At 36.1% G+C, this 25,321-nt stretch overlaps 2 protein-coding genes across 3 annotated transcripts in view; both read right to left on the bottom strand.

Annotated features, from left to right (window-relative positions):
* Positions 1-12,574, bottom strand: part of LOC306870670 (ubiquitin-associated and SH3 domain-containing protein B-like) — a 31,353-nt gene extending 18,779 nt beyond the window's left edge. Inside the window, exon 1 of the mRNA XM_079418070.1 lies at positions 11,999-12,574. Within this exon, the coding sequence (XP_079274196.1) occupies positions 11,999-12,126 (128 nt within the window). The 5' untranslated portion in view covers positions 12,127-12,574. The remainder of the gene's footprint in view (positions 1-11,998) is intronic.
* A 522-nt stretch (positions 12,575-13,096) lies between these two features.
* Positions 13,097-21,001, bottom strand: LOC306871072 (junctional adhesion molecule A-like). Of its 2 annotated transcripts, none has more exons than XM_079418760.1 (9): positions 20,692-21,001; positions 18,756-18,818; positions 18,205-18,321; positions 17,930-18,070; positions 17,421-17,623; positions 16,729-16,831; positions 14,374-14,500; positions 14,092-14,152; positions 13,097-13,926 (listed from the first exon to the last, which is right to left on the bottom strand). In XM_079418760.1, exons 1-9 carry the CDS (start codon positions 20,732-20,734, stop codon positions 13,891-13,893), a joined length of 894 nt encoding a protein of 297 aa, XP_079274886.1. In that variant the 5' UTR covers positions 20,735-21,001; the 3' UTR covers positions 13,097-13,890. The 2 variants fall into 2 exon arrangements, 1 of the variants encoding a protein (XP_079274886.1); XR_013784311.1 differs by having other exon boundaries at positions 13,128-13,926; positions 14,259-14,500; positions 20,692-20,939.
* Positions 21,002-25,321: the final 4,320 nt, after the last annotated feature.

The raw sequence follows: 25,321 nt of genomic DNA, 5'->3' as shown, positions 1-25,321 counted from the left end.
AGGGCAGACAAGATCTTTTCACGCTCGTCTCGTGTTTTCAGCCCCGCTAGTTAACAGCTTATTATGTTAAAACTACAGGGAAGGCACTCACAGCTTTTGTGAGTGTTCTCTCGCTTGGTTAGGGTGCATGAGACGGGGCAGATGGTAACACTGTTCCTGTAGACAGACACAGAAAGGACCAGCAGGCCATAAAAGAAGGAAGAATCACAAGATTTATAAAGTGAGAATGAAAAATGGGAATTATTCATGCAACTCAGGCAGTAACAAAAAACAGCTACTTATATCAGTGAATTACTCTTGAACAAGTGTGCAAAGTGAATTCACTGAAACCTATAAAACTTGAGCTAGAAACTCTTTTAGATAAAAAAAAAAACTGTGTCTATGGTTTAGGTGTGACCATGGGTTTGAACATGCATGTGCATGACTAAAACATGATTCATTCTGACTGAACAATTAACAGCAACTTCTGCCATTTAGAAATGTCACGACAGAGAGAAAGAGATGCATGAAACTGTAGATTCCACAGGCACAATCAGAATCACACTGCTGCTTCTTCCATTACAGCTCATCATCTGGAAAGTTTGAGCTTGACCCTGTAGTGTTTCGGTCTCATATTCTCAGATTCAATGTTCGGTTCGGTTCAAATATAATCAGCACAAGGGTTTTACCAGAAGAGATGTAACTCTAACTGTAAAAACAATTCAAAATGCTTGTCTGTGTGTAGTGTGAAAGTAGACCGACACTGACACAAAAAAAATAAAAAAATAAAAAAAATAAAGGACTCTGGTATGGTCATGGTACTGAATTAGCATGCAAATTCTGTAGTATATTTATTGAGTACTAAATATATCAAAGTACCATGGTACTCCTGTCTGATATACCATGACTCTATGGAACTTGCGCAATATTTATTTATTTTTTTTTTTTGTAAGGGTTTCAATACGGAAACCATGCATTACACTTACAAAAAAAAAGTTAACTGCAAGTTACCTTACCATATATGATTAAAAACTGTAAAAGGTTTAGCATTGCATTATACATAATTTACTGCAAAATGTTTTTGCAAATAAAATCTATAAATTACCATAAAATTTACAGTGAAAAAGTAAATTCACAAATTTTCCAACGTGATATATCACATATATTATATTTTATTTAAACAGTTTTTTGTTTTTAGTATCAGTAATGTACATTATTTATGGCATTATTTTAGAGTCAAATGAGTTACCCTGATGGTGTTTTGTTTAGATTTTGGCACTTCAAATAGATTGGTATATTACAATTATATCACTTAAAGAAATATAAGTTGTTAAATATATCTCTTCTTCAGTAAATTGTACACTGTAGTTACAGTTACTTATTTAGCTGGAGTTACACAGCACACATTTCTGATAATTCTGAAAAATTAACTACAGCTAATACACAAGTTAATCGTACTTATGGCAACTCTGGTTTCTGCCAAAGTACCACAGTTGTGTTTTCTACAACAGAACTGAATAAATACAGAGGGTTTTAGAAGCTACAGTACATTATGTCCCAAACATTTTTGATTTTTCAAAATGATTTATTCAGCACTAGTTTATTCATAGCCAGAAGAGACGGTGTAAATGAGAAGAGAAACATCTTCGCACAGAACTGCAAAAACTGAATGTTAATTTTAACATTTACTAATACACAAAAATTGCATCTGTTAATATTATTTAATTGACCTGAGCTGACATTAACTAGTAATGAGCAGCCTATTTTAACTATTGTTAAATTTATATATACTGTTGATGTTAATGCATTAAATAATGGGACAGAATTTTAATTGGAGAATAAATGTGAGGACAGAATATCAAGGCAATACAGAGATGTGTTTTTGCCTGTTTGTTCTTTCAGTGCGCAGTACACCTGACACTACACACTTCAGTCCAATATATGGTTATACATATATCGGTTCATATTTGCTGCAACTACAAGAGGAGGCTGTGTACATGTCTCTCACGTACTCTTTTGATTCAGTTTCTGTGAACTTTTGCCATGGTATTTTAGAATATACACATACGTCTATGCGTGTACCCCAGTACATTTGAAGCTTTGAGCGTGCATGCGTCTTTCCACCCCCACGTCTCTGTGTCTCAGCACATATGGGTTCCTTTATGTCCCAGCAGCCACGGCGCTCTCTAAAGGTCACAAACCACTTCCTGAAATGGGGCACTTCCTCTTAGCGGACAAACTTTGCACTGTGAGTTTACAAGGAGCCTGCAAGCGTAGGAGTACTGTTCATAAATATGAAATTGTAATTTTGAAGACATCCTATAAATTGAAAATTATTTAAAATACAACTTCAAAAACTCTACTTGCAGTGAGAACTGAGTGTTTTTATTCAGCTAAATAGCAAAAAAAGTAACCTTAGTAATCCTTCTAAAACCTGTGCTGAGTAAAGAGAGATCTGGAGCTGTGATTTCATGTATTTGCATTCTTAGGAAACAATAACCAAAGGTGATAGACTGAGATAAAACACACAGTAGGAGAAACTTTCACTAGAGGAAAATATTACTTCTCAGTGATTGCTCTTGTATAGCTCAGGAAACGTACTGAAGTTCTCATTTATCTTTTTAAGTAACATTTTTTTTTCCAGATTCTATTCCTAAAAGGAACCATAGGAGAAGTAAACCGAAAATAAAAATATGTACAATACCATTAAGATTTGGGATTGTTATTATTTTTTAATGTTTTCAATATATATTCTGCAGTGCAAAGGCAAAAGACCGTAACCGTGAGTTATTGATATTTTTGGGACATTCAAGACATCCTTTATCATGTACATAAGTATCTTGAGTCAATTTCGTTGTTTTTCCGAGAAAATAATGGGTCGTCTCAACCATAACTTCAAAAAACCCCAGAGAAACCAAGGCAGAACACCGTATAACACCAGTAACGGCTCTTTCGCTTTGTTTGGAACGCTCAAAATGAGTTACGGTGTTCTGCCTTTGTTTACCTGTGCGACAATATTCCTTTTTTTTACGGTCCATTAAAGTCTGCCCCATTACAGTGCAGACAAACGAATTAGATCGCCATCTACCAAACAGCTCCATAAATAACCTTTAAACATTTTTTTTTTTCATTTTCTGTTTGTAATTATTCACCAGGCTGTCACTTCTAGTTGGATGCGTGTGGACCATAGACTGTAAAAAAATATGGACGTAGTGTCCGTGACGTCACCCGTAGAGTTCTGAAGACCGTTTTTGAAGCCTAAAGTGGGCGTAGCCGACCGTCGCCATCTTGGCAGCGCGTCACTCCCGGATAAACGAAAATGGGCAAAGAAGCGGTACCTGGGTGGAGCTGAGGTGCCTGGTGCTGAAACCACGCCCACCTACCTCGACGCGAATCACGTTGTCTTGGATACTACAAGATATTGGCGCCGGCGGTTGATTTTGAACTGAGCAGCAAGTCATTATGACAGTGAAATAATCCCAACACGGCAAACACGGCAGAAATGCTAAGATTAGTGGCTGGAATTTATTTATTTTTACGATAAATTAGCTGAGGTAACGTGACGGCTAACAGACAGCAGATACACGGCTAATGACCACAGCAGCGGGAATCCACCTGTCACTCAAACGTGGACACACCCTTAATTATGCAGAACTTTAAGGATTAATCAACTAAACGGATGAGTTATAAAAAAATTCACCCCCCTCACAGTTGTCATGAAGGGCAAAATTAGCTGTATAGACCAAAACACATTCAGACACCAGGCTGTAAACACGTTTTTTTCTGCTGTAAAAGTTGGCATTTTAACATGGAGGAGATACAGATTTGACTCACTTCTGACACCAGCCTCAAGCGGCCAGTCAACGAATTGCAGTTTAACTCACTTCCGTGTTGGTTTCAAGAGAGAGACGGGGAGGTTGCCGCTTGGTGTGGACTCGAATGCCGTGGGATGTAGCATGATCAATCATAAAATCCGAATTAGCCACCTCGTAAAATATGTACGAATTGCCGTAAGATCGGGCTGGCTGGCTTAACAGTTCACAATTAAATCCATATCCTATCTTTTCTTGTAAGCCGATAAAATCAATCCATGGCGCTGAACGTCGTCAATGTTTAATCCACACGCTTTTCTGCGCATGCCTGCTTGCTGGCTTCATATAAATCCACAAGTCGTTCTTTTAGGTTAGGCTATTTCATTCAAGTCAATATAAGCAATAATGCTATGTCTAGCATTTTTTTACGTTACTGAGCATAGCAAATAAATTGGTTGCAAAACGGTGTCCACTCACGTTTAACATTTAGTCTGCTTATTACCACACTGCTGGTGCCACAAGGGGGCAGTGTGTCTGTAATTGTAAAATTAATACAGTCACATTACTATATGCAATAACCTATATGAGATGATATAGCTCATGATATAGCTCTATAACGAATTTGTAAATGGTGATCAGCGACAAAATAGTGACAATGTGAAAGTTACTGCCTTTTGCCTTGGTGTGACTTCTCACTTTTTTCAGACAATGCAAAGGCAGAGTACATTAACTTCAAAATAGTGGTAAAAATCAAGTTTGAGCTCACAATTTTTTAATGTAGATAATTTTCATTACTAAAACATCTAATTGCCAAATTTTCACTGTCCTACCTATAATTAATTTGGCTGGACAAGTAATTTTTCTCAGTTTCACACTCTAGCAAGTTAAGGTCTTTTGCCTTTGTAGGGCAGCATACACATACACATACATAAAAATCATATAAAATATAAATAGAAATATAGAAATCATTCTTTAAAAAAATCTTATTATTAGCAACGCTGGAAATACTTGTGCTGCTTAATATTTTTGTAGTACCATGATTAATTTTTTCATGATTTTTTATGATACATTCATTTATGATACATTTACATTTTTCATTAAATTGACACTTCATTCTGACACTTAATAATTTTTTGCTAATAACAGTAACAATTTTGAAAAATCTTTTGAACAGCATAGTTCGTATAAATATAGAGACAGAGAAAGAGAGACTGATAGATGTAGATACAGATATAGATAAAGATTTAGCTATGCAAAAGAGAAAAATCACAGCGAAGCTAAAACACACACACACACACACATATATATATATATATATATATATATATATATATATATATATATATATATATACATATACATAGACACACACGCATACACACACACACACACACACACAAATCTGATAAGCAACAGACTTCAGAAAAAGATTCCATTTGCTCTTCATTTAATCTCACTGGTGTATAGGAAAAAACAAATGAGAGTGATCTTGTTTGCGTTCTATAGTCATGCACAAACATTAGCCTTCATGTAAAAGAGTTTGTACAGTTACAGACATCTTCATTCAGGTTTAGCAGACATAATTTCACAAATACTTTACATCAGTGATAAAAAGACTGGATTTTTTAAGCCGAATAAACCTAAACACTACATTTTGAAACTTTTCTTTTTTTGGATATCCAACTGCCAGAAAAACTAATTCTGTTTTCTTGTCTGTTTTCTGTTGAGCTCCAGCCTCTATATACTGCACTGCCATGGCCTTCCTACTTCCCATATTTCCTCTGAGAGAAGCTCATCATGTGATGACTCCACACACAAAGCAGAGGCTTTGTTGTCATTAAGAGACTGAGTCATAGATTATTACTGAATATCCGAGAATCGACAAATATGATAATATACTGCAATATAATGAATATCAGACAGCTTTGTTGAGTCGATGCAACAGAACCAAAAAATGAGAGCAGATGCAAATCTACACACCCCACAGGTGATGGACAGCCTCATTGGAATGACTCATCTACAAATACGTGCTTACCAACACACGACCAAACCCAGAACACAAAGCGTTTAGCTTTTATTCTTACAAAACCTAGGAGTACGTTTCGCACACAAACCATATACATGTATTAAAAATATACTGAATCGAAGATTTACTGCAGTCCTTTAAGCAAGTGCTTGCTTTTACTTAAGTCAATCATCTTGAAGGGCTGGTTCACCCAAAAGAAAGAGAAAATTGTGAAATAATTTTCTCATGTTCTTCCAAACCTGAATGTCTTACATTCTTCCAATTAACACAAAAGCAGAAATTCTTTCTTTCATGCTCTTCATAATGTGTTTACAAAGAAAGACCAATAAAACTCTCCAAATGACTTGTGTGCATTATTCCAATTTCAAAGTCAGTTCTCATTGGCGAGTTCATGAGAAGAGTAGTGACATTTGATTTGTAAATGATCATTCTTTTTAATCAGATGTTTTCAATGAATCAGCTGATTTGTTTCACCAAAAAGGAAATTAATTTGTTTGAGAATTTGACTGATTTGCTTCTTGAGTTGGGCCGGTCTTCACCAGAGGATCATTATCATATGGGTTTGGAATGACATGAATTTGAGCAAATAGCCTAAAGACGGAGTTTTCAGTTTTGGGTACACTATCCTTTTAAACATGATTTGCTTTATCTTTAGTATCGCCAATATTAAATACCACCATCTGCTTTTTGAGACCCTTACCTGGCACAATAACCAAACTTTTTCAAATACAAAGCAGCTTTGAATTTTGTCACAATGCTGTGTTCTTTGAACTGAATGTTTCCACCTCAAGACAGACTCACACTCTCCTTTAAAAACTCAATGCATACCCCCTCTCTGTTCTCCTTCTGCCTTTCTCTAGCGGAAAATTTGTGCAACTCCTGCATCATCAGGCGAAACTGGAAAGAGTCCCTAAGCAGCCGGGACACAGAAACATCAGTGTTTCCACCCAATGTATGAGAGCTTCCCACTCTAACTGACCTTAACACACACACACACAGCCTGCTGATAAGTTTGGCCTCCACAGACTCACACTGAAACCTCCCAAAAAAAAAGCAATGTTTCAAAACTTGTAAACATTTGGTTACAACACAGTTGTGGCAAAAAACAAAAAGACCTAGATAGTGATATACAAATCAGCATCATTCTCACAGAAAACGGTATATTTCTGACTTCACAGAAATTAAACTGGGTTCAAGGGGCAAAAAAATACAGTCCAAATGTTTGCGATCACTGAAAATGTGGGAGTTTTTTGGAAACATAAAGAAAATTACAAACATATAATACATGTAAGATAATAATTATTTTCTGTTTATTATGAATAATCTATAAATTTTACAATTCTATACCGTTGACAATTTTTTCCAAATTAAAAATTAAATACTACAAGTTAATGTAAACAGTGTTATAATGTGCAGTATGAAAAATGCGATTTATTTCATTTAAAATGCAACAGTGTTATTAAATTTTAACTGTTTTTAAGTGAGTGTTAGATTATAAAAAAGTAATATAAATGTGAAAACAGTGAAAAGGAGCATGGACAATTACTGTCTGATATAAATTCAATCTGTGTCTGTCGGGACCCCACTGCATGCATATTATATATGGATGAAATGTTAGAAGAAGTTATCACATTTTTAAGTGTAGAAATGTAATAGGTCTTGCTCTAACTAAAGGTAAAACCAGTTACCCACAGCATCTTATCTTACTGCTTTAGCTAATGTTAAAAAGAGGGTGAGCGGTGAGGGAGATGTCTTATTTTGTCTCAGTGGTTTAATTTACATGCTGGCGTCTTAACACATCATGTCATTTCACAGAAACCTCCAGCCCAATTGTTGCACATCACTGGGCACTAAGCATCAATGTCACATTCGAGTTTCTTGTCCAGAATAAATATTAAAATATAGAGCTAGTGCTTGTAAAACAACGCTTAAAGGGCTTCAAAGTACACTTCAAAGAGCACAGTGCAGTACAATTTATATACTTATGATCTGACAGATTATTCATATGATGTAAAATACAGACCACTCAGTGTTGAAATAGAAGTCAAACATCATGTAAAAGGTAAAACTAAACTTATTTAGATTTAAACAAATGTAACAGCGACAGAAAAAAAACAAAACTCTTCTACAAAAATGTTCTAATAAAACAGCTATTCACTAAAACATATCACTTATCTCCCCACTGAAAACAAAGTCTTCCGCCCATCTATCTCAATGACACTTCCAGCTGGTCTACTTATGTCCAGCAAGACTGATAGGGTCTCCTGGAATGTGTAGCCATGTTTAGGCTATTACGTATCAGAACAGGGAAAGTATGATGCAAATGTCAAATATCTGAATTCTCAGTTTGTCCTTTCAAGACCCTTCAATGCTGAAACTGTCGTAATCCGTTATATTCGACCTACTCAAAATAAGTGGTCCCAGTTGACTTAGTTCTGTTCAGAGACAAACTCAGTAATCTTAACCAGATTACCGGTGTTAATACTTTTTCAATGTGGGTTACAATTACATGTGGGACGGCGATTAAGCATGAAAAGTGAGAAACGGTGGGGGAAAAAACCTAAACAAACAAGGCATGAATATCATATAAAAAACTGCTTTTTATATTACAACTTAATTTTGTCCCAACGGTTATATTGCATGGCAGATGATGTATAAAAATGTAAAAAGGACACAATTCCTGAAATAAATATAATACATATGCTAATGTATTCTTTTTTTTTTTTGGTCTACAGAAATCAAACCTTTAATTGGTGATATTAATAAGTGTTTAACAAACTGTTAACTAAATTTCAACTATCTGAACTACAGAGCTTCTTTTTCCTTTGATCACGTCATTTTCAAATCTACACAAATTTTTAACGTCAAAAACCATATCATTTTGATGTCAGACTAAGTGATTCTGCAGCCTCAGAGGAAACATCAGAATAATGCAGTTACAAACATGATATGCAAAAACAAAAAAACAGAAATGCAACAGGATGAAATATCCTGACTAAAATAATGATAATGTCAACATTAAAAACAATACATGATTATCCAAATGTAAGGGAGAACCATTAACTGTGCTTGATTAAAGTACTATTGTATATTGTATCATACAATTTACAGCACTTAAAAAATACAACATTTTCTTTACTTTATTTACGTTCTCCTTCTCCTCTTAAAGGCACGATCAACAGCTATCTTTTAATCTGATATGTGACCTTGGTCCACAAAACCAGTCTTAAGTCGCTGGGGTATATTTGTAGCAATAGCCAAAAATACATTGTATGGGTCAAAATTATTCATTTTTCTTTTATGCCAAAAATCATTAGGATATTAAGTAAAGATCATGTTCCATGAAGATATTTTGTATATTTCTTACTGAAAATATATCAAAACTTAATTTTTGATTACTAATATGCATTGCTAAGAACTTCATTTGGACAACATTAAATGCAATTTTCTCAATATTTTGATTTTTTTGCACCCTCAGATTCCAGATTTTCAAATAGTTGTATCTTGGACAAATGTTGTCCTATCCTAACAAATACATACGTCAATGGAAAGCTTATTTATTCCGCTTTCAGATATATTTAGATATAGATATATTTTTATATATAGATATCAGATATATTTCAGTATAAATTTCAGTTTTGAAAAATGTACCCTTATGACTGGTTTTGTGGACCAGGGTCACTCACACACACACACACACAACACTCATCATATTTAAAAGCATGTTATACCAACCACTTAAGCTAACACTTAAGCAAACACTTAAACGCTGTCAGAAGCAGACGGACTAACCATAGAAGGCTAGAAAACTAGCATACCACTGCTTCCAATGTCAGCAAATGACAAATATTTGGCCAAATGTTTAGCATTCTCGTGTTAAGTGCAATGCTTAATCCACTGACCGCATACATTCACAATCATCATCAACAGTATCCACAGAGACAAAGATTTGGTCTGCATTGAAGCTGAGATTCATCCACAACACACAATAAAGACACCTTGTCCCATTCACCTTTGTTCACTCTCCTTGGATTAAACATGAACGCAACATTTGGCCTGTACAATCCCAATCTCGACACAAAACTGTAATAACACAGAGGCAAGGAGGATTCTGCACAGATTATCGAAACTGCAGGATTAAGTCCAAGCGAAAAGAAAATACATGAGAGAGGGGCCGAGAGAGAAAAGGAGAGAGAAAATGTGTGTGGTTAAAAGAGGAAGGGATGAACTGTAATATTGATGAATGAGAATCTAGCTCCTCACTGACAGCAACCTAATGCAGCCTTCATGGTTGGTTGAAGATACCTCACTCCAATCATCCTCCTCAGTGTAATACAGTGATGGAAAGCACAGATGTTCAGCTTTGGCGACTTCTAAATCAAGACACTCACTGTATCGGGAAGAGGTATGGTGCCACATGGTATGACATCACTTTTTGTAAAGAGCTGAATTGTATTAATTGTATTGATCTCTTTCCGAACCACTTCCATTAAACAATATTACCGGAGCACAATGACTTGCAAACAGTGCATTCTTATGCCAATAGTGTACTGAAAAGCCAAAAAAGTCCCTGTAAGTGTTTCCTGCATCGCTATTCTTTGGCTCTGCAATGCCTAGCATATCAACACAAACACAGCACAACAAGCGTGGTACATTTCCCGAACAAATGGCTGATTCTTTTTACATTCACATATGAATAAGTCAGAGTGGTTACTGAATTGATTTGACTCAATTAAACTGAACCATGAACAGTTACTATTATGCTGTGTATAAAAGTTCATTCAGTTTTTTTTTTTTGTTTACGTGTACATAGCTCATTCTTGAGAAGCTGCTCAAAGTGCTATAAGTATATTATTATTGTTAATATTAGTAATAGTCAACTGATTGGTCATGTAATGTAATAGTGGTACCCATTAGCGAGCAACCCACTCCACATAGCCTACAATAAAAATACATTACTAGAAGACTGATGCGAGTATAAATCATGATATTTCTCAACAGTTCTATTTTTATAAGCAAAAAAAAAAAACAAAAAAAAAACAATGTGACTGATAGTAGTTTTAACGAACAAGCTAATAAATAAATGTTGTAACACAAAGGTTCACTTGAGGTCCAATAAGTTTCCATTTGTTAATTAGCTACATTAGTTAACATGAACTAACAATGATATAATAACAAAAATAATTTTAAAGCACTTATTAAACTATTATGCATCTATTGTGATAATTTTATGCTTATTTTAATTCCTTTTTATGTAAAGCACTTTGAAATACGCTTTTGTATGAAATGTGCTATATAAATAAAATAGCCTAAAATTACTAATATGCTATTACAGAAAAATTTGTATCTTTTAACATTGTTTATTATACCTGAACTAACAATCAACAGCTGTATTTTATTAACTAACGTTAATAAAGATTAATCAATACTGTAACAAATGAATTGCTCGCTGTTAGTTAATTTTAGTTGTTGACTAACGTTAACTCCATATAGGCCTTGTTGTAAAGTGTCACCATATGTTATTTTAAGTTTTGTTAATTTAGAAAAATTTGTAAACAGTTAGTACCAATTATTAGATCGCATGTGTGCCAAACAACAGCTCTGTGAAAAAGCAATTAAAAGTCTGTGCAAACACGCCATCTGCTAGAACTGCACTACATTTATTTCTGATTTGCTAAAGGGACTGAGAAACCGTTCATACAATCGGAATTGTTAGATTCCTTACGAATGCATGTTCAAGTGCCATGATGCTAGGGAAATAACTGTAAAGAAAAAATAAATAACTGTCAGCAATTATGGATGCGCTGACACAACGCCAATACGATGGACAGCGGTGCTCTGACCTCCAGCTCTGCCAACCTCAGAGCATGTAACAGAACATGTCCTGTGTGGACAGATTCAGCCCAGAACATGTAAGACGAGTTTATAAGAACGGCTTAATGAGGCAACAGGAAAAGAACTTTACGCTCAGTAACCCATTGGCGATTGATGCCATTTCGTCTTGTTAATCAATAACACAACCCGACCGACGCCATCACAAAAGCAACTTGCACTACATGTTTTAAGTATCTGCCGTATTTCCAAGGGGGTTGGCAGTGCCCTTATCACATGCGTTTGTGTTCATAACGTTTCCAGCTGCGTGATGCCTGAGATCTGGGAGAGATGAAACTCTGGTACTTACGCCCTGGTTTTAGGGAAGCCCATTGACAGCAAAACATCCAGACTATTTCCATGTTTGACAGTTCCTGGCCGGTTCTGCCGCTGCATCCGCGGAGCAACTTTGGCATATAGGTCCTCTTTTGCTGCCATGGTTCAGCTTCAGAACAGCGATTTGCTTACTTTGATGCGTCCAAATGGACGGACACGACGCACACTTAAAACATTGGATCGATCGCTACAGTATCTGCGTTAAGAGCTTGTACAAAAACGCTCCATTATTCCCCACAGTCTGACAGACAGAAGTCTTGGCGGATGCGCTACAATGTTTCTAAACACAAAATGATCCTTCCTGCTGGAGCGCTCATGTCATTACAGTTTGAGAAAGGGGTCGCCAGTCGGAAGTCAATCTCATTTGCTCCGCGTCTCGACAAACACCGCTGTCGCTGTCCGCCACGGGAAGAAATATAATTCGCCGGAGCCTCGCGCGGCTCGGAGTATAGTTAGAAATGTTGTAGCGGGCGCGTCGCGAGCGAAATCTATCAATACTTGTTACATTGGTTCCTCCTAGACATGACTTATTTATGAATGGGGCTTGACTGAAAGCGCAAGCAGCCTATCAGCAGACGGAGTCCGCCAGGCCCCGCCCCCTAACCCTTAAAGTCGCAGTTTTGAAAGGTGACGTTGAGCAGATGCGCTCTAATGGCAGGCAGCGCAGTTCAGTGAGAAGCATCATCATCGTCATTGACGTTCGCTCACATTCAGTCGAACGCTCTTATGTAACCGCGCGCAGGTAGAACGCAGAACGCAGAACGCATCGTGTGAAGGGGCTGTATGTGGCCAGCCCCCAAAAAGAGAGCAAAGTCAAATCTTGAAAAATCATACATTCTATAAATCGATGAATGAACTAATCAAAGCTGCTTGTGCAAATAATGTATTGTCCTACACTGCAGCCTAGCGGTCATATTCAGAACATTGTAGATGTCCAAATGTCATCCTACACGATAGAGAATTGATATTTCCCAGAATCAGAGTCATATTGTTCAGCTGAGACAACCACAAATAACATTGCTTAATTTAACATTCACCATCGTTTTTTTGCATGAAAGACAGAAAACCAGAAGAATGTCAACATCTTATATATTCCTTAAGTCATATTCAGTAAATTTAATTTATTAGAAGAATGGGATCAAGTCACACATTCAAATTTCAATCAAACAACAGGGATAAAAAAGGGGTTAGTACTTTGTTCCCAGATGAATAACTCACAGAGGTCAATGAAGCACAATTTCAAATCTCTAAAAAATCCAATAAAAAGACAAAGATCTATTTATACTTCATAAACTATAAACGCATAAAAACACACAAGGTACGGTATCATAACAATGCCAGTGAAGTAAACAAACAACATATCAATGACTATAATGTACAGCAAATGTTTATATAAAAGAGAGGGGACATTATTTCCTGAATGGGGAACATTCATAGTACCTTCTTTTCCCCAAGAAGTTTCCATCTCATAGTGCAGAGTCATGTAAAAATAGCACTGGACAACTTAGTCCACACATAACTAAACAACTACTTGTAATCAGAGCAAATTCTATTAATAGGGAATTGATCTTAAACCCTTTAGGTTTGTTTTCCACTCACAGATTAATTATAGTTCAACAAATTACATTTCTGTTCATTTCTACAAAACAGAGACAGATTTAGAAATGACTAAATCTAAATCTGCAATCTGCACATTTACGATAGCTGCTTTAAAGCTTTTGGATATTTCCTTGGTCAACCAGTGTGATAAGCTAAGTAGGAAGGCATTTCTTGTCAAATACACACTGATCCTGATTTGTACAAAATTCTTGTAGAAAAAATGTATCTCGGCACTGAATCTCCATATTTCATGCAGAGTAGCACAGACTACACAATAAAAGATGATTTCTGCCTGAATTCCCCCTGAAACAGACGAACAAAACAGTGTAAATAGAATTATTTTATCATTACCACTAGTCTGTTGGTAGAAAAGGGCACAATTAGAAAAGGACATTCAAAATCAACTATTGAAAAGAAAAATCTGATTAATATAATTTACACAACTGAGCAAAGATATGTTGTACTTACATCCCCATCATCTATATCATCTGTTCTGGGCTGTGTATAAACAGCTTGTTGTTTTGGCTTGCTGCAAGAGATCATTTATATATATTTATTACATTAGAACATTTTTAATAGTATCATATGTCAGAAATGAGGTTATGTGTGCCACAAATAAGAAAATCAACTCTTACCTTTCTGCTTTTTCTGTGGAAAAAAACACATAAGCAAATAAGTCAATCATTTTGAGGTTCTAATTATAGTTAACCTATCTCTCTCTCTCTTTCCTTCTCTCTCAAACACACACACTTATGCAGTGAGAACTTACTTGGTAGATATCCCTTTTTACTGGCAAACCATAGACCAAAGAGGAGCAATCCAACTGCCAGCAAAGCCACAATAACCCCCGCAACAATGCCACCAACATTTATATCATCTATAACAAAGAAAACCATCAAAACAAAGTAAATCAAGACATCTGTTAGAGACGTAAATACCAGGAATGTCAAAATCATACCTGATTCTCTCTCTTTAGAAAGTCATAAAGGTCAAAATGTTGCTTTTTGAATAATTGAGAATTTTCAATCCAAGCCAAAGAGTGGAATTTAAGGCTTGTTTGAGTCAAGTCTAAAGATAATTACATCAGCATTCATACAAGTGTGCAATAATGTTGTTTATTGTAAGCAGCATGCAAGCAGCAATTATGTTGTCTGCTGCTTTAAATGCTTGAGTGATTTTTATTGGCTGTCAATTATCTTATTCCTCACCTGGAAAAAAATATTAAAGTGATTTCTGTCATGTGTATTTTCATAGAATTAGAATGATTATTAAAACTTTATAGTTATAGCTATTTATAGCAATAGTTTTTGTCCTTGGTGTGAACACAAATTGTATAAAATGGGATGAGTCAAAAGTATCTATTATATTTAAAACATGTAGTTATATCTTACTGTCTTACTCGTTTAGATTTTTAAAAAGCCATATTAGCTTGTTATCAATCCGCCGGTTCACATTTACAACTGAGTGACTGCTGCATAAAAATATTGGTTGATTATTGCATTGGTCTAAACAAAAAGAGCAGATGGCTTTATTGAAAATGCTGATTCATTCTCTTCCAGTAGGTGGCACTTTTGGAACGCAGAAATAAAGCGTTTCTCCTGTAACCGCTGCTCTCATGAACACTTTCAGTCATTACAGACAAGATGAAATTTAAATTGAAGACAGCAGTCGGATCCCCTCATCTATCCATATCGTAATCCTTGTGCATCCCTAAATTTAAGTCATCTTGAAATTATGAGTAAGACTTTTATTCTACCATTTAAGACTTATGTCCTTAAATTTGATACAACTAAATTGAAGTCTTTAAGGACCCGTTTAAATCCTGAAACAGGCCTTTATTTTAGCACCCTACTAACTAATAATTTATTTCCAAAGAAAATAACTTGAGCAAATCTACAGCATCAAGAATTATTCATTGAATTTCTTGTGTGCTGTCAGACCGACTTCTACTGTATGGGATTCCCATCTCTGCCTTGAGAAAGGTGAAGATAGCATTTTTCAACATTACTGAATTTCCAAATATAGTAGAAAACTTCAAAAGTAAAGTAAAGTCGTGACGTATTGTCAAGTATGGTGACCCATACTCGAAATTGGTGCTCTGCGTTTAACCCATCCAAGTGCACACACACAGCAGTGAGTAATGAACAAATGCACGCACACACACACACACCGTGAACACACACCCGGAGCAGTGGGCAGCCATGCTGTGGCGCCCGGGGAGCAGTTGGGGGTTCGGTGCCTTGCTCAAGGGCACCTCAGTCGTGGTATTGAGGGTGGAGAAAGCGCTGTACATTCACTCCCCCCACCTACAATCCCTGCCGGCCGGGGACTCGAACCCGCAACCTTTCGATTACGAGTCCGACTCTCTAACCATTAGGCCACGACTTCCCCTAAAACATGGGGGATTCCTCTATATAAACGTCTGTAAAATAGATCTGTTGTCCTGCAAAGAATTTGTATTTGTTCTTTGAACTGCATTTTAAAAACTTGAGTAGGTACACCTGATCAAATGTGACAATGTCGAAGAAGCCTTGTAAAGTTTTAGAATGCTGAACTGTAAGTTCAGTTATCTGAAAGCAATGACAATGCTACATACCTGGAAAACACAATTTACATTTCAAAATTGCGCACCTTTCCAGACATCTCTGTAGACTTTTCAGACCATATTTCATAATGAAAAGCAAATTAAATTAAAGGTTCAATTTACAATCTTGAATTCACAATTTGATACTCTCACAATACTACAAACTAGTGTTGTCACAGTAACAACATTTCAGTAATCAGTACCAACACCAGTAAAATTTCTTGGTTCCATAGCGCTGAATAAAAACTCCAGTACATCAAACAATATTGAGTGGATTCTCTCTAACTACACATCTGATTGGACACCGTGTTTTCACTCACTCAACAGACATGTCTGTGATTGGTTACAATGCTCAACGCTTCAAAAACATGTTGCAAACTGAAACCGCCAATGCCCTTCACAGAATATTTAAGACAACAGAATAGGGGCAGTAGTCTAGTAACACAAACATTTTCCCATACTTATCCAGATCCTTAAAATACTAAAAATCAATTGCATACTGTGTAAGAACCCTGACTTACGGACTTCCATGCGCACTGCATCTCCACGCTGAGGGGCACCTTCTCCATTACTGGCCTCACAGAAATATGAACCAGTATCCAGCTTAGACACACTCGGGAACTCCTGATCACACAAAGAAATAGATTTTACAAATATAATCTATAATCTTCCAAAACAATACCAAACAAATGGCAAGTTCAAAGTGACATTTAAATTCTAGAAATACATAGAAATATATAATTCTGAATTTTTTAAACGTTTCAGTCATTTGTTGTGAATATATATTATGGAAGCCTGTTTCTACCACAGTATATAAAAATAAAAACAGGTAATTGAGACTTTTTTCTGAATTGCGATAAACTCAAAATTTTGAATTTTTCTTTTTCTATTTTTTTTTTCAGTTCTGAATTTACATCTCTTAATTCTGATTTGTTTTCTTGCAATTCCATTTCTAAAGTCAGAATTTCTTCTGACTTCGAATTCTGAGTTTATATCTTGTAATTGTGAGTTTACATCAGAATTGTGAGGGAAAAAAAGAGATTTGTGAGATTCTGAAATGCAAGAAAAAATGTCTGATTTGTGAGATAAATATTCTAAATTATCCTTTTTTATTTTTTCCTTTGGCAAAAACAAACTTCCATAATTTATACACACACATTCATTATATATGCTTGCTATTCTGCATTTTCTAATATTGTAGATGAACACTCACCAGGTTACCATTGAAAACGTTCATCTTGTAGGTGAGGTTCTTAAAACTGGGGAACTTGGTTGGATCCTCAGGGAGGGGAGTGTTTTGTTTGTACCACCTATAGGTGGATGGAGGGGAGCCATCTGCGTCGAAGCAGCTCAGGTGGACATTACTGCCTGTTGTGACTGATGCAGGGATTCTGGATACAGGCTTGGAAGGAGGCACTGTAGTGGAGGGAATTACAGTGGGAATGACAAGGCTGTTTGGTGTATTGCATCATTCATCAGAGCAATATTCTATGCCATCCATTGTTAAATATAAACAATGCCAAACCCCACTGACTTTCATAATGTACCATTTTTTTAAAAATATCTTGTGTTCCACAGAAAAATAAATGCATATAGGTTTGGAACAACATGAGGATGAAACAGAAGGTTTTGTTGTTTACAAGCTAGGGTTGTGATTTATGATGACATATATCAGTGACAGTTCTCAGGTAGTTTTCATGTATATCACACAACATGATTTACCAAGGACTGTGAGTTTGATGGTCTTCTCGTCATATCCAGAATTGGCAGACACCTCACAGTCATAGTCCCCAGTGTCTGCTCGTGTCACCTTGTTAAATTTCAGTCCTCCATTATACACAGTGATACGGCCTTCATACATACCTAATGAAAGAAAAAATAATGCACAATGCTATATATTTTTCTCCATTCACATTTCATACATAAACAAATAAGAGAATGCTACTGCAAGGTTATAACAATAAACTGAATGACAACAGTAAAGTTTTTATCCATACCAGTTGGCTTGTTATCAAAGTAGACCAATGTTTGAGAGCCCTTGAGATCCCTGAACTTCCATTCTACTCTGGGTGATGACCCAAAGTCAGCAGTGTAGGAACATTTAAAGTCAACTCCTAAAAAAAATAATACTTTGTGCATAAATGTTTTTCACATCAAAAATTGAATACTTAATTTACTCCCTAATAAATTTTAACACCTCACAAATAATTCTTCTTACTATTCAAACCTATGTAGGCATTATATTATATATTCTTTATTATTTATATCTGTCTGCCTCCTCACTCATAGAAATAATGGTTGCACTTTATTTTACAGTACGTGTACTTACATATACTTAAAGTGTACCTACCTAAGAAAGTACAGGTAATATAAGGTAACTACATGCGGAAGGGGTAGATTCAGGGTAAGTACCTAGTTTTTACCTACCATTGTAATTACTAAAATAGGAACAAAGTATGTATAGGAGTAACAGGACTGTAAAATAAAGTGCTACCAAAATAATTATAATTTAAAGACAAACAAACACAAAAAGCAAAATGAAACTTACCCTCATTCTCTTTCACTTTTACCGAGGGATTACCAACAGTAACTGTAAAAGCGGCATGCAGGCCTGTAGACAGAAAGAGAGGGACTCAATCCTTAATACATCAATCAGAAATAATTCACATTAAACACATTATAAATTGCATTAACAGCTGTATGCAGAGTGGAACGATGCTCAGACATCATCTTCATCTAGGCTGGCCACTTATTTTTCTATCTAACAAACTTCAGGACAAACACAACCAAACTAATGCAACATGTGACCTAGAACCCTGTTCATTAGAGAGCTCAGAAAAAGGAAAGTAATTTGTGAAACTATGCAAATTATGAACATTTCAGCATCAAAGGAAACCGATTACACTTCTACTGTATTAAAGTAGGTTTATACATATCCCATGTAATCTTGTAATGTGTTCTATAGACCCATTGGACACCCTAACCAGGTTGGCACAACTGTAAATGTTTCAGATTGATATCAAATGTGTTTTAGATCTTTTTAAGCAAGAAAATGGCAAAGAAACATTTCAAAATGTACCCCTGTCAAATAACTTTCAAACATGTCAGCAAAGCACATGCTTGCACTTATGTTGGGTCACCTAGACCAAGAAGAGAAACAATTATAGGTCTAAAGGTCCAACGTCCATTTAAAAAAAAAAAAAAACATCAGACTTGCTAAAACACTAACTGTGACACTGGCAAAATGTGCGAGGTTTCATCAAAAAACTGAACCCTTTTTTCGACCACAAATATAGACATGCAACAGATGACTGCCAAAAACGTTATGACATTAGGGCAGTTACAACTGCTTTTCATTCTGGGGGAAAAAAATAATCAGGTCAACCATATGATAAATAACCAATATACGACAAATTCACATTCATGGACAAACATTGCTTGTCGCTCTAACGATTACTTCAATCACCATTATTAAGTTTTTCCAGACTATTTGCGATTCTGAAACATTCTGTTTTTTCCGTGTGGACTTGAGGGAAGTGCTATAAACAAACACGATACTCAAATACTCTGAATTCATGATGACACAATTTCTCTGTCTGCTCAATAATATGTTGTGTATGCGATCAACAATTAGCCTAGACGTTTCAGCGTTACTGTTGACTACTAATATTCAATAATAAAAATATAACACTTTTAAAATATTAAAATGCTGTGGCTTTACTGTTGTTTCTTTCTTTCGTTCACGCGTCCTAGATTGCGTTTCAGCTGTTACAATTTCCTGGTTGAGCTCGGGTTTCGGATGGGGGATGGGAAAGAAAGGTGGAAAACAGGTTCTCCAGGTGATACCGTCGAGCCGCGAAAGGCCTTCTTTTTCACATTTAAACAGCAATACAATTATTTTTAAAATGCTGTTTCTATTCGACCTAAATACACAACTTAAGTTACTACAATTAGGTACCGTAACAAGCAGATATACCCAATTTTGCTATGCATGAAGCGCTGTATCTAATCATATTTCGAACTGCTCTTAGTTGACTCGGTTCACTGATTCATTTGAGCCATTGCTTAAGAATGTAAATATGATCATACTAAAGTTAGAACCGGTTTGGCTTCTTGGTTACTCGGAAATACCTCATCTCAACAAGAACGATTAAATAAGAAACTGGTTAAACAAGGCCACACTTAGACAAATACACAGTGTTTTCTCTGTTTGCAGACCTACACTAAATAAACCCTAATGTAAACTTTAAATGCCACTTTACGCAAATAATAATGCATTTTTAATTAAATAAAATGAGAAATCACTGATTAAATGTTTTAGTAATATAGGCCTAACAGGTTTTTTATATATATATATATATATATATAAGTTTTCTATATTAAAAGTTTAGACTGAATATTTCACAGAAGACATCGGTCAATAACAGGACGTAATAAAAATGAAATGTAAACATGATTCAAAGACTGAAAACATGGATTCCTACCTGTGACTGAGATAGAGAGGCACACAAAGACGAAGGTCAACATATCCACTTTGAAATGCTCCAAACAAAATATTCCTTTATATTATTATTCAAAATATTTTTCAAAGATAAATAAAAAAAACAAACTGATTTTATATTACGTTATGAGACGTTTTAGGAAGTTGTGGTTTCGTTATGCCCTCGCAAAGCTCAGCTGAGTCAAGATAAGATGAAAGGTTGAAACCAAACGCCCTTCCGAGTGATACTGTGTTACCTGGACCGCGTGCGATTGGTTACACACCACATTAAGACACACCCGCTGCGTGACGTCATGAGAGTAAACGCAGGTTCAAGAAAGACAAACCAGCTAAAAAAAAAAACACACACACAAATGCAGCTACCTCTCCGAATACGCTAAACCGGTTTGGGAGTTCAAACCGTAGCATACACATCCTTATTGTGTATTCTATATGCATACTTAGTAGGGATGGGAAGATTCCCCGATTTGCTCGGTACATTGGTTTAAAAAGTGTGCATCGGCTACAAATTGGCATTTGTATCGCGATGCATCGTTTCTAACATATTTGCATCGGTAAAAAACGATTTATTTATATATAATTAATGATACCCTTACACTTTTATTGTTTAGAAATGGACTAATAATCTGTGACCTATATTATATGCATCTCCATAACTGAAGCCGATAAGATATGCATCTCGATGCATAGCCAACGATACGATACATTGAAGATACACATGAAGCAGCATAGCGATGCGATGCGATACAATTCACCCCTGTTACAATGCAGTACGATTCGATTCGATTCGATTCAATACAATGCTATTCGATTCGATGCAATACAATCCAATGGAAAAAATATGATCGCTTTTATTTCTTTGGTTCAGACAGACAGCAAATCATAAATTAACTTATGTGCATTCTGACTTCTAACGCCTCGAGGCCTGTTTCATAAAACAAGTTTAACAAATAGGCCAGGCTTATTTCAGTTAGCCTGACTCTTGTCAAATTATTTGGTTCCATAAAGCAAATTTAACAAAGATCAACCTCAGTCACTGTGGGTACTTGCTGGAAAGCTAATCTGGTTCAGGGCTGGCTAAAATTAGCTCCTCTAACACTGACCAATAGCAATGATATTACCACTGACTCTCTCACATACTATCAAAGCCATGCAGCCTTTCTCTCTGGTTTTATAACAGCTGTACCTTTTATAGTTAAAACAGATAGTATTATAACATTACAATCTAACACTGCTCTTTAAAGCATTAACAATCACTAAACTAAAAGTTAAAATCACTAAATTAAAACTACATTTTAACTGCTATAAGAAACACACATTAACTAATCTGAGCTTTGTAATTAGGACTGTATTAGCTTACATTTTATTTACCCATTACAATAGTTAATTTACAGTTACTGCTATCATAAAATGCATATTTGACTCAGAATTATTGCGCTCCTATTTTAGCGCGCATGCGCACAGCAGCACGCGTTCACTCGCGTAAACCCACTCCTGACAGCAAATGACTTTTTAACATTTACAGATGAAAACTATACTCGTGACATGTCAGTTATGCACTGAGGGAAAGAAAACGTCTCAAATGCATTAAACAGCATAAATATATTCGCTGTTTGCCATGGTGGATCGATTTGACCCACCATCGACATTAAGGGCTTCTTAAGAATAAGCGTGCACAAATTAGTTAGATTGTGTGAATTTACATTGTCGTTTAAAACCGCTTTAGCCCCGATTGATTTGTTAGGTTATTTCAAGTCAGGTTTTAGACTTTATCCCCGCTTTTCCTCAGGTCTCCGTAGTGTTGTTGTGATTCGTCATATTCACGCGCAGCGGTGATGAGGGAACTTGCTTGAGAAACCGTTTCGAGAGGAGAAATCAATCTACATATTAAATATTGGTCACAGATTATTGGTCACTTTCTAAACAATAAAAGTGTAAGGTATCTAAAAAAAAAAACTCAATTTGGGTTGTTTTTAACTCAAGGGCTGGGTAACTATAGGACATTTTTTCAACTCAATGTCAATTCACTGAAAGAACAATATTCATTCCATCCATCGTGTGTTATAGGAGGGACTTATTGCTAGTTATGTGTCATCAAAACATAAAGCTTCAGGTGTTTAGGAATAATAGTTTCTGTCCTCCCTCCTGTAAATGTGGGTGTTCATATATAATGTTTGATTTTCTGATTACAAACATCTAACCATTTTGGAATGAGCTGTTGTAGCAGGATAGTTTGTTTTTGAGCTGAGGAAGCTTTTATGACGTTTAAATAGTTTGTTGAACCATTTTATTTCAAATTATCAGACTATAATCCAGATTTATCCTGGAATATTCATGTTTTTACTTCCTAGGTCAGGTGAGGAGGGAGTTCTGTTTGCTGTGAAATGCACACAACTCATTTGGATCTTCTTAACCAGTGTATTTCACCATTGCCAGACACCTCACAGCCATAATCTATATTGTCTGCTTGCATCACATCGGTAAGCCTCAGTTCTCAATTACACAGTGATACGGCCTTCATATTGAGCTGATGAAAGAAAAAAGATACAATGCCATGGCATCCCCCAATATCACAACTGGAAAATGAATAACTACTTCTCATACAGTATCAATGTTGTTTACATATCAAACACAATGAAAAGTCAATGCTTCTGCAAAGGTATAATGATAAACTGGAAGACAACAGAATTATTAACAACAGTGTAGTTTTAATCCATATTCAAATGTTTTAAGGTAAAGATTTTGCATCATGCATTTTCAGACCCAGAAGTGCTTGAAGAACCAGCTTTAATGTTTAGAAGCAGGAGATGAAAATAGATCTGGATGCTGGATTGTTTGACAAATGATTGATAAAAATAACATTGTAGTTGAAAATACTGAACATAGTACTAAAAATACTACACTAGAATATTCTAGTTAAACACTTACAGTATATACAGTTAAATTAAATTAAAGACATCTGAAATTATGACTGTCACAGAGCTAGTCCCTTTTGGTATTAGGACAAGAACACATACTTGGGTTTTAAAAGCTCTTTATTTACCGTGAGGTGTCAGCAAGGTGGAGAGATGGATTATACACACACACACATTTACACACCTGCAACTAGACCATTGTGTTCAGACTGGCCACCTGAACACTAAAACCTTTGGACACTTAAGCTTTTCTGTTGACTAGGTAATAGGATAGGATCAGCATATATAGTGGTGGCAATCTTGAACTGAGTAAAAGACTCCTAAGGGCTTTTGTCAGTCTTTTTATACCTTTGATGTGTTGCATCATGGGGAGTGGGAGATACCAAGTATGGGTGGAAACTGTTTTATGAGTTCTTGCACTTGAATTTCTATAATTTTTGCTGAATTTAAATATGGTATATTGTGCTATTGATATTGGTGTATTGAAGGAAATGGTGTTACTTGATTTTTTTGTTGCATGTGATATTACAGCTTCTGAGAAATGGTTGAACCCATGTGTATAAATTCTCACTTAATGAAGCAGTCAGGGAGTCTTTTTTGACTACTGTGCGGTAGCTACTGAGGAGTATTCTGATTGAATCATTGTTATAGCTGATCCAAGATTTTATTTTTGTTTGTTTGTTTGTTTTTGTATTTTAAAGTTGGATTGTGTTGTTTTACTTGAGAGATTTCTCACTTTGGAATTTTTCATGTTTTTGCACCTATGTGCACTCTGCAATTTATTGGCTTGGGAAAAATGAAATAAAGAAAAGCTAGCATTTAACATCCTCCATTCATTGTTTGAAGAACTCAACAGTACCCCTAGTTGAATGTGACAATGACATAGTCTTGGATTCAGAGCAACAATGTTGAATGGAATTTAAAGTTCTTGTCCAAGTTTTTGCTGCTCCAACTGTAACTTGGTTATTTCTAATTCTAGTACCTCTAGTTTTATTTTCTTTTTTTTTGCTGTGTTTTTGGCCTATTGTTTGTTCTCATTTTCTCATTAAAACCATGCTTATAGATCCTAGCCTCTGCCTGTTTTCCCCAGCTTCTCCTCAACATTACACAACTCACCTTTAGGATCTAGCAGGTATGCAGCTTCTCCTACTGCGCCAGGGTGAGCATTCCCTTGAGGACCACACATGTGAGGTTTTGGACTTGGCATACCACATTAATTTTCCATACAGTTCACCCTTACCTTCTTCTGTACTGGATTCAATGAAACATTTAAAATCACAACTACTCTGTTATGGTCCTCAAGGGACCTTCTGCGAGTTTGTGGAGCTCACTCTCCAACTCAGCGGATCCTCCTTTACTGTGGGGGAGGTGGAAGAGGATCCAACATGGCTACTCCAGAACCCCCTAAACACTTTTTAGGGGGAGATATGCTCCTCAAGTTCAAGCTCTTCTGCTCTGCCTGTACCGCTGTGGTAATCTCCAGCTCTGCCTTTGCCACCGTGGAGGTCTTCTGCTCTGCCTACTCCGCCGTGGCTGCCTGATCCACTAATTCTGCCCAGGCCAGCTGATCTGCCAGCTCCACCTATGATCATGAAATCCGCCAGCTCCTCCCTGGTCTCCAGGTGAGGAGGGAGCTCTGTTTGCTGTGAAATGCACACAACTTCTTTGTCTGCTTGTGTCACCCCGGTAAACCTCAAT

Source organism: Barbus barbus (genome assembly GCF_936440315.1).
Source record: "Barbus barbus genome assembly, chromosome: 6".
Classification (NCBI taxonomy): domain Eukaryota; kingdom Metazoa; phylum Chordata; class Actinopteri; order Cypriniformes; family Cyprinidae; genus Barbus; species Barbus barbus.
The sequence above is the reverse complement of the archived record's forward strand: the minus strand, read 5'-3'. Positions and strand labels throughout refer to the sequence as shown.